Source organism: Aegilops tauschii, chromosome 4 (genome assembly GCF_002575655.3).
Source record: "Aegilops tauschii subsp. strangulata cultivar AL8/78 chromosome 4, Aet v6.0, whole genome shotgun sequence".
NCBI classification, from domain to species: domain Eukaryota; kingdom Viridiplantae; phylum Streptophyta; class Magnoliopsida; order Poales; family Poaceae; genus Aegilops; species Aegilops tauschii.
In genome coordinates this window covers 251297331-251308213 of record NC_053038.3, presented here as the reverse complement: position 1 = coordinate 251308213, position 10883 = coordinate 251297331, and the positions used below count along the sequence as shown (strand labels likewise).

Sequence of the window (10883 nt, the reverse complement as noted above, 5' to 3'; positions counted from 1 at the left end):
GGCATTAAATGCCTCGTCCGAGAACTTTGGGTCTCGTAAAACAGCTCTGCAGCGCCGATGATTCATGGCCCTCTATACTTCTGAGTTGGTAACAGACATATTGTCTGAACCTTCGGCCGAAGGGCAGTCCGGCTTTGTTCCTACATCGGCTCCCGTCTCCCCGACTGGATTTAAATCTTGGTTGTTCGGAGCGCGGCCGGCCGGACCCCCGGACAGAGTTCGGCGAACCTTTTTCCTGTAATCAAACAGGCGCATAGGTCACAGTTGGGCACGGCCACTGAAAAATATATTTATCCGTACCTCCTCGACGAGGGCCCGGCGGTGCCTTCACCGGCCCTCCTCTTCGAAGGCCTACCCGGCGCAGGAACCGACTTCCTCGGTATCGTCAAACACCTCCCCTATAAAACGCGCGACAATGCGGTGGGTGGGGCAGAGTACGAGCACCCTTTCAAAGGAGGTGTTTCTTGTTTACTTACCCGTGAAGCAGGAAGAAGACCGGGGTAGTCGTTGATGATGGCCACTTTTGTGCCATCATAGCTCGTCTGGTAAAACACTCCCTCTGAGAGCACCACAAATATATCTGGATCCTCTTCAAACCCGGAATCAAGCTCCCGGTTGTGGTCCTCCGGCTGTGGGGCGGGACTATAAAATCCCTCGGTGACCTTTCGCAAGTGCTGTCATAAGCAAACAAACTAGAAATTTATCAAAGGCAATTCAGAGATTGGAGGAATAAAAAAAGAGGGGTCGGGCCTTACCCAACTGGGAAGGTTATACATAGAGTACCCGTCCCTGGGTTTGATATGAAGAAATTCCTTTTCCTCCCCTTTGAATAGTTCGGCTAATATCTTAGCCAAAGCGGCAGGGGTATCCGGACTTTTCCGGCCGCAGCGAGAGGCGTCATCCTCCCCATTGCAGTGCCACATTGGAAGCCCTCTGCACTGGAGCGGCTGAACCCCTCGTGCTATGGAGATCGCCATGACCTCGATTACTGTGAGTCCGGATTGAGTGTGCTCTTTTATCTTGCTCATCAGCTGACGAACCTCCGCACTATCTTCCTCTTCAAGGCTCCCGGGGCGCCAACTGTGGTGTTTCCTCAGAGGGACGCTCGCGAATTCAGGGAGACCCTTTCAAACCGGGTCGGGAAGCGCGACGTCCTCAATATAGAACCATTCGGAGGGCCATCCATCAGGTGCCTTCCTTGGTGTGCCGGATGGATATCCAGTATTGGCGATGCGCCATACTTCGGCCCCGCCCACTTCAAATATCGACCCTTCGTGATTGCGTGGGACGAGACAAAACAACTTCCTCCACAACTCAAAATGAGCCTCGACGCCCAGGAACAGTTTGCATAAAGCGACATAACCCGCAATATGCAGGATGGAGGCTGGAGTGAAGTTGTGCAGCTCGAGGCCGTAGTACTCTAGAAGCCCTCGGAGGAACGGATGGATTGGAAATCCAACGCCTCTTAATAGGTAGGGGACGAAACACACTCGATCTCCCCCGGACGGATTGGGGAAGTCCTCTGCCTGAGTCCCGCCATTGAAAGAAGCTAGCCCCACTCGAACAGTGACTAGATCTGCAGGGGGAAGAAATCCCTGCGTTTGCAACTTCGCCAATTGGCTATGAGACACGGAACACCTCTCCCACTCTCCTTTCCCTGGGCCGGGACGAGCGGAGGAGCTGGGAACACTAGCCATGCTGGAATGGTTTCTCCTAGGCAGTCTCTGGGGATTTCTTCTGCGTAATGCTGAATGGATCTGGGATCCAATCTCTTTAAATAGGCGCTCTTCCTCGCGTAGATAGGGTGTTATTTGGAAAAATACCCTGACTTTCCGCATTCGCTCGACACGTGGAGGACGAAGATTATTTAACGTGCAGAAGCCAAGGAGACGACATTGGATCAATGGCCGAATACATTACTTGGAGATCATCGAAGGAGGATCTCGCCTTGCAATGCCGAAGACAATATGTGTGCCGCACACCTCGCTATTGAAGACTGGTTCGGGGGCTACTGAGGGAGTCCTGGACTAAGGGGTCCAAGGGTGTCTAGCCTGTTATCCGTGGGCCGGACTGATGGGCTGTGAGGACATGAAGGCCGAAGACTGCACCATGTCCGGATTGGACTCTACTTGGCATGGAGGGCAAGCTTGGCGACCAACTATGAAGATTCCTTCTTATGTAACTGACTCCATGTAAACCCTAGATTCCCCCGGTGTCTATATAAACCGGAGGGGTTAGTCCGGAAAGGGGACTCATATTCATCATAGGCTAGACTTCTAGGGTTTAGCCATTACGATCTCGTGGTAGATCAACTCTTGTAATACTCATATTCATCAAGATCAATCAAGCAGGAAGTAGGGTATTACCTCCGTAGAGAGGGCCCGAACCTGGGTAAACATCGTGTCCCCCGTCTCATGTTACCATCAATCCTAGACGCACAGTCCGGGACCCCCTACCCGAGATCCGTTGCTTTTGACACCGACACCAGCCGCTTCACGAGACCGAAGTAGCTGCTGGGTATAGCTTTGGCAGGCCACAACCGGATTATTAAATCCTTCATGACCAGTTCGGCCACCATATGCAGCTCGACCAGCTATTTTAGCTGAGCGCTCAAGGGCACCGGATGTTCTGGCGCAAGGTATTGCAACCAGAACAGCGTCTCCGTTGAGCTCCCTTCTCTGGCTTGGAAGAATTCCGCAGCATCAGAAACACTGCGCGGTAAATCCACAAACACCCTGGAGAACTCCGAATCCGGGTTAGTAAGAAATACTTCTTCTTTACATACTTGCTTTGCATACAAAACGCCTTACCCGCCGCGATTGTCTTGGCCTCCTGGATCTCCTGGAGGGCGCCCTGGGGTTCAACCCGGGCCTCTTCCGCGCTTTGGTGAGCCTTGGCGAGTTCGGTCTCTTGAGCCGAAACATCGCGCTCCAAGGTCTTGCATTTTTTCAGGGCATCCTGGAGCTCCTGCTAGACCTCATTAAGCCTCGCCTCGTGCTTATTACGAGCGACCTGTTCCTTGGCAGCTTTCTCCTCGGCTTCGGCCAGGGCCTTTTTATGGACCTCAACCTCGGTCGCCGCTCCTACAAATATTATGGCACTACAGTCACTACACATCATTCATTCTTTTTGAGTATACAGCAAGACGCAACATACGTTGCTTGTCCTCCAGCTGCCTTTTTACAAGGCCGAGCTCTTCTTCGGCCCACTCCAGACTGTGCTTCAGTCCGGAGACCTCCGTAGCATGTTAGGTTGCGGCCAGCAACGACGCCTGCTTATTCATATAAGACATACTTAGTTAGTTTCCTGTGAATAAATTGATCCTCTATCCGGCTTTTCTTTCCGAACACCGGACAGTGTCTCAGGGGCTACTGTCTATACTGGGACTTTTTCTTTTGCATCGCTTACCTCAAAGCCTGTCAGGAGGCTGTCGCAGGCTTCGGTTAGTCTGCTCTTGATGGGTTGAACCTTCTCAATCACCGTACCCATAAGGATACGGTGTTCATCCACAATGGAAGCGCCTCGTAGCGCTTCCAACAGATTATCCAGTGCCTCTGGTTGGACAGAGGTCACTGGCGGGATAGGCACACCTCCTTCTCTCGAATGAGGCTGCTCGCTGGATTCCGGAGCCGTATAGGTCTCCGGAACTGTACACGGCTGAGGGCTGAACTGAACACGTCCCCCATCGCCAGTCTCCATGGGGATCCGCTCCCCTAGGTGTTCGGCAACCGCGGTTTCGCCCTCCGGCGCCACCCTGACGGCCTCCTGATCCTCTCCCTGGCCTGGGAAGGTCCTCTGGGACAGCACCTCGTCGTCGCCCTTGGCCTTGGGAGAGTGAGCAGCCGGCGGTGACTCGCTGGCAATCGCCTTTGAATCCAGCGAACCTCCTGATGAGGATCGTAGGGAGCTGTCATGGGCCGGACTGCAATAGCATAATTTAACATGTTAATACCATGAAGAGGAGAGGCCAGATACATGGACGTATACGGGTTTTTTAGCACTTATGATGCGGCCAGGGGCTTGCTTCGGGGGCGTCGCTCTGGGCTGCTGTTGACGTCCCACACGGAGTTATCCGCGAGGGGTCCCTTCCCCCTCTTGGGCGCCTCCACCTCCAGATTTGTGGAGGCCTCCCTCTTCTTCCTTCCCCCATCAGGGGGAGAGTTGCTTTCTTCCTCCTCCTCGTCGCCGTCTTCGGTGGCAGGGGAGTGAGTCTTGTCTTCGGACGACACGTCTGAAGCTCCTTTGCGGCGAGGGCCACTTTTGGCCCCCTTGGCCTTCTTCTTGGCCTTCTTCTCCGGCGGCTTGTAGGGCGCCGGAACTAGCATCTTTGCCAGGAGCGGGATGACTGGTTCCTCGGGCAGCGGAGCGGACACCGAATCTGCTCCGCTTTCTCTGTCCATACCTGAAAAAATAAATAGTTAAGTTTTAGATATCTTCCTTAAACAAGCAAGTAGAGGATGCACCTTGAGACAAGAAAGACTTACGGCACTGGCAGGATGGGCAAGACCGTGCCCGCGGTCCGAGTCTATGTCCGGCGGCGTCTCACTGCCCTTAAAGAGCAACTTCCAGACATCTTCGTGAGTGGTTCCGAAGAGCCTCTCCAAGGTCTCGTGCTTCTCCGGATCAAATTCCCATAAAGGGCATGTTCGGCTCTGGCATGGAAGGATCCGGCGAACTAGCAGCACCTGGATCACGTTGACGAGCTTGATGTTTTTATCCACCATACTTTGGATGCACGTTTGCAGCGCTATTAGTTCATCCGACGAAGAACAATTTGGGCCCTTCTCTATCCAGGAGGTGAGCCGCATTGGAGCTCCGGATTTGAACTCGGGAGCCGTGGCCCAGGTGGCGTCACGGGGCTCTGTGATATAGAGCCACAGTTTCTGCCACTCCTTGACGGTCTCCACAAAAGTACCTTTGTGCCATGTGACATTGGGCATCTTGCTCACCATGGCACCTCCGCACTCCGCGTGGTGTCCATCCACCACCTTCGGCTTCACGTTGAAGATCTTGAGCCATAGTCTGAAGTGGGGAGGAATGCGGAGGAAGGCCTCGCACACGACAATGAATGCCGAGATGTTGAGGACGGAGTTTGGGGCTAGATCATGGAAATCTAGCCCGTAATAGAACATAAGTCCGCGGACGAAAGGGTGGAGAGGAAACCCTAACCCACGGACGAAATGGGGGATGAACACCACCCTCTCATTGGGCTTCGGGTTGGGGACGACTTGCCCCTTGGCTGGAAGCCGGTGGGCGATTTCTTTCGCCAAATATCCGGCCTCCCGAAGCTCAGTGATGTCCTTCTCCTTGATGGAGGAGGCCATCCACTTGCCTTGCCCTCCAGATCCAGACATGGTTGAGTGCTTTCTTGAGGCGAAAAAGATGAGGACTTGGGTGCTGGAGCTCGAGAATGGAAGGTCAGAGAGAGAAGGCGTGGGTGAAGAAGGGGAATCCTTATCTCCTTATAAAAGCAGTGAATATCAAGCGCCTCCCCACTCGCCTTAAAACTCGCCTATTCCCAAGGACTGTGCAAACGGCACGGTTGGATTACCCACGCCCGTATTGATGAGAATCCCGCAATAAGGGGACACGATCTCTGCTTTGACAAGACATGCCAATGAAAACCGCATCTCGAAACGTGGAACGGCAGATGAAAACAGTTCGAAGTAATGACCGGTCAGACGTGATGGCACATTGTAAAAACTTGTGAGCAGATTGGACTCGTGAAATATTATACTCTCTACGGTTGTGTGTGCGGTACTTGTGTTGCAGATCCGGACACGTTCGTTGCGTCCGAAGACTATCTTGGAGTATTCGGAAAGGGGCACCTGCCTTGCATGCCGAAGACAATCTGTGCGCCGGACACCTCGTCATTGAAGCCTGGTTCAGGGGCTACTAAGGGAGTCCTAGACTAAGGGGTCCTCGGGCGTCCGGCCTGTTAGCCATGGGCCGGACTGATGGGATGTGAAGATACAAAGACCTAAGACTCTACCCGTGTCCGAATGGGACTCTCCTTGGCGTGGAATGCAAGCTTGGCGACCAAATATCAAGATTCCCATCTCTGTAACCGACTTTATGCAACCCAAGATCCCTCCGGTGTCTATATAAACTAGAGGGCTAGGTCCATAGAGGCCAACGATCATAGTTGTAGTCATACAGGCTAGACTTCTAGGGTTTTAGCCATTACGATCTCGTGGTAGATCAACTCTTGTAATACCCATATTCATCCAGATCAATCAAGCAGGAAGTAGGGTATTACCTCCATAGAGAGGGCCCGAACATGGGTAAACATTGTGTCCCCTGTCTCCTGTTACCATCAACCTTAGACGCACAGTTCGGGACCCCCTACCCGAGGTCCGCCGGTTTTGACACCGACACTCCCCAGGCGGCCTCCCGAGGAGCAGAGATTCCTATGCGGGTGCCCAACCACATGAGGCTACGATGACGTGAGCCATGACGACCAAGGCCAGGTGGGCGCCAGTGGGCACAAAGGAGGCAGTTTCCTCTTTGGTGCTGAGGAGGCAAGGACAGGCGTGGGTTCCAGAGGAATCCTGCAGAGGTTCCCATTCTAGTGGTACAAGACCAAGACCACAGGCTTGGCAAGGCAGAGGTCATCACCGAGCCCACCGCTGCGTCACGACCAGAATCTTTGCAGGCGAATACCACCTTTCATTAGGATTAGATGTACTACTTCTCCCCTTTCAAACTGGCCGTTGTGGGATCCCTTCTAGCCTAAGTTTTGGGGGAAGAGGACCAAGGCCACTATAAATATAGGTTGGCCACCATTGTAGGAGGAGCCCTCGCGAGGTTGTTCATCCATTGTACTAGTTCATCATCGGCCCCTCTTGAGGCCAATCCACCACAAAGCAGGTGTAGAGTCTTACACCGCAAGGTGCCCCAAACCTGGGTAACCTGCCATGTTCATCTTCTTCCCTGCACACACGAATTAGGCTAGGTTGTAGGGTGACGAGCTCTGAGCTTGAGCGGTTGAGACATTCGCACACGCCCCAGAGTTCGAACCTTCTTGGGTCTATAGAGCCCTGAATCCGACAAGGTGCCTAAGCCAACGCAATGCAATCACTAAGCTGTGCAAAGGCCTTCATGCCAAAAATGGACTCGGCTGATATGTTTGAAGGGTTTCCAGAATTTAACATTGATGGTAGCCATGTTACTGCGGTGGATTATACTCGGTGTTTGAAGGAGACGTGCGTCTTGGAAATTCATCTTGCTGGGGAGCTTGACTTGTCAAAATATCGTCCAGCCTATGATGAGTCAAACATACGGGTCCCTCCGCCAACTTTCGAGCCGATTGATCTGACTCTAGAATGGCATAAGAATTACTTTGCTCCTAATGTTGATGCATCAATTATGTTGCAAGATGATGCTGTTTTTGAAGCCTTAACCGCGATTGAACGGGATTTGAGCAATCAACAGCACGAGCAGGAGAAAAAGGCGTAGGATGACCCAGAAGTTTCAAATACTGGAGATCGCTAAGAAGGTGTCAACCCAGAAAGTGACAATCCGGAAGGCTCAAAATCCGGCTTACGGGAATAGATTATCCCATAAAAAACTTGTTAATATTTGAGCCCCCATGTGGCGATGTAATAGGGTGGTAGAAAACACTTATGGTCAGCTGTGGTGTGATCGCGCACCTTGATACATGAAGTTTATTTTGCAGAAAGATTTGAGCTGGTGTGGTGTGATGTTCACCCGCCCAGTTTCCTTTGAATATCAGCTGCTTCAAATGATGATATGGTGAGTTATGTTTGTATGAGTCATCAATAACTTGATCTTTGTCTGCACAACGGATGCTTAGAATAACCCGGGGTATTAATAACCCGCCGACTCATGGTCGATAATAATCTATCTTTGAAAAATAAACCGGTGTATTAATGACCCGGCGACTGATGGATGTTCTAAACTCAATCATGGTCAGCATAACCTGAAAAACAAAAAAAATGTTTAGTACATAGATAAGATTAATGCTGAGTCGGCTTTCGAGGCGCGACAAAAAGGACATCTTTCGAGGCTCGAGTATCGCTTCAATGAAGCAGGCTTGATATCCTATGACCTGTACTATCTTTCTGTAGGCCGGCTCTCACATGACTTAAGCCAGCGTTTTAACCTTGACATCAGGGTCATAATAGATTGACTGTCAAGAGTACGCCGGGTCATCATGGCGGATGAGCATCAAGCAAATAGGCATGTTTAACCATGTAATAAAATGGCATATGTCGGGTCAAGATGGATGTTAATTACTAAAGATGATGAGTTGGAAGCCCCCAAGTGACTTATGATGAAGAAATAAAGACTCATGCACAATATATGGGATGAAACAATAGATCCCCTGAGTTTCGAGGATGCCGACTTTATTAACATTGATCATAAAAGATATATACACATAGGTATGTACAATAGCTGCAGCCAGTGGCTCTAAGTATAGTAAGGATGGAGATGAGCAATGTGCTAAGGCTTGTTAGTCTACTCCTCAGATCTGCGTGACTTCTTGTGACCTGTTATTGAGGTTCTTGTTGATGACAAAAGCCCCTTCCCAAGGAGGTGAGAGCTTGTGCATACCGGTTTGATCTTATATCAGTCAGGGCACTAAGTCACCCTCCTGGAAAGTACGGCTATGGACTCTATAGCTGTGATTGTCTTGCTGATATATTGCTGATCTTGATGTTGCAAAGTCACGTTCCTCCTCCAGGGTATCAAGAAAACCTTTTTCAGCTTTCCCATTATTTGCTTCAACATAAGCCGCCACTATGGGGGAGTCATGACGAATATCACTTGGTAATACGGCTTCTACACCGTAAACCATGAAGAAAGGCGTATAGCCTGTTGATCTGTTTGGGAGTAGTTCATATGATCCAAAGGACTGACGGGAGTTCCTCAACCCAACGACCCAGTGTACGCTCAAGAGGGACCGTGAGTCTGGGCTTGATGCCTCGTAAAATCTCCTAGTTAGCATGTTTTGCTTGGCCGTTGGACTGAGGGTGTGCCCCAAACGCCACGTTAAGCTGGATGTGCTCTTGCAGACAAAACTTCTTCATGGCTCCTTTGGACAAGTTTGTCCCATTATCAGTGATGATGCTAGGGGGATAACTAAAATTAAAGATCAACTTTTTCACGAACTTGACTCTTGTTTCTGCATCACAATTGGTTATTGGCTCTGCTTCAACCCACTTGGTAAACTTATCAATAGTAACCAGAGGTGAGTCTTCTTGTCATTGGATCATTTGAATAGTCTAACCATATCAAGCCCCTAGACAGTGAAGGGCCAAGTGATTGGAATCATCTGAAGTTCTTGAGAAGGAGCATGATCTTGACGTGCAAACATCTGACATCCATCCCACTTACACACAATATCTTCAGTATCTGTATGAACCGTGAGCCTCTAAAAACCATGCGAAAACGCCTTTCCCACTAGGGATCTTGAGCCAGCATGATGACCACAATCAATAGAGTGAATCTCATTGAGGATCTCTCACCCTTCAACAGGGGAAACACATCGTTGAAAAACACCAGTGATGCTTCTTCTATGCAACTCGCCGTTGACAATAGTCATGGAGTTGGATCGTCGAACGATTTGACAAGGAATAAGTTCATCCCCAGGGAGCTCTCCTCGAGTCTGATATGCCAAATAAGCAACCATCCAGTCCGGGGATGGACGAAGAGCCTCCACCAACTGTGCCTCCAGGTCAGGGATAGCCAGATCTTCCTCGGATGGCAACTTGACAGAAGGATTATGGAGGACATCAAGGAAAACGTTGGGAGGGACCAGCTTACATTGAGAGCCAAGTTGTAACAATGCATCAGCCGCCTCGTTGAGGCGCCTGTCATTGTGATCCACTTGATAACCCTTGAAGTGATCTGCAATGTTAGTCACTTCCTTCCGATAAGACGCCATTAGGGGATCCTTGGAGTCCCACTTTCTAGAAACTTGCTGAGCAACCAAGTCAGAGTCACTGAGGCATCTGACCCGGCTAAGGTTCATCTACTCAGCCTTACGGAGACAATGGAGGAGTGCTTCGTACTTAGCTGCATTGTTAGTACACAGAAACATGATCCTCGAAACATAAGAAAATTTATCACCTCTTGGGGAAGATAAGATAACTCTAGCCCCCGAGCCCTCCAACTGTATTGAACCATCAAAATGAATTGTCCAATAAGTGTTGTCTAGCATCTCTTCGGGAAATTGAAGTTTAGTCCAATCATTGTGCAATCCACTAGTGCTTGAGAGTCGATAGCTGTTCGGGGCATGTATTTCAGATGATGTGGCCCAAGCTCAATTGCCCACATAGCAATCCGACACATGGCTTCCCCGTTCTGGATGATATCCCCCAATAGGGTGGAGCTGACCACAGTGATGGAGTGTCCCTGGAAATAATGTTTCAACTTGTGACTATCCATGAAGACACCAAATACTAGTTTCTGCCAATGTGGATATCTCTGCTTGGATTCTGTCAAAACTTCGCTGACATAGTAGACTAGCCGTTGAACAAGATATTCTTTCCTAGCCTCCATGCGCTCCATGACAACTTCAACACTTACTGCTCTGTTATTGGCAGCAATGTACAGCAGCATAGGCTCTTTGTCAATAGGAGCAGCCAAGACGGGCAACTTAGGCAACTGCTTCTTGAGGGCTTCAAAAGCTTTATCCACAACATCACTCCAAACGAAGTTGTTAGTCTTTTTCAGCATCTGATACAAAGGTATTGCCTTCCTACCGAGGCGACTTATGAACCGGCTCAAAGCAGCTATATGAACCGCCATACTTTGAACATCGTTGATGTTGGCTGGCTTGGCAAGGGAGGTCCCCGCCTTGATTTTCTCTGGATTAGGTTCAATGCCTCGCTCAGACACCAAAAAACCAAGCAATT

The 10883-nt window shown here is 50.3% G+C and overlaps 1 protein-coding gene across 1 annotated transcript; it reads right to left on the bottom strand.

Moving 5' to 3' along the window:
• Positions 1–9487: 9487 nt before the first annotated feature.
• LOC109744647 (uncharacterized) lies at positions 9488–9910 on the bottom strand. The gene has a single exon (XM_020303806.1). The coding sequence runs from the start codon at positions 9908–9910 to the stop codon at positions 9488–9490; it is 423 nt and encodes a 140-aa protein (XP_020159395.1).
• Between the last annotated feature and the right edge of the window lie 973 nt (positions 9911–10883).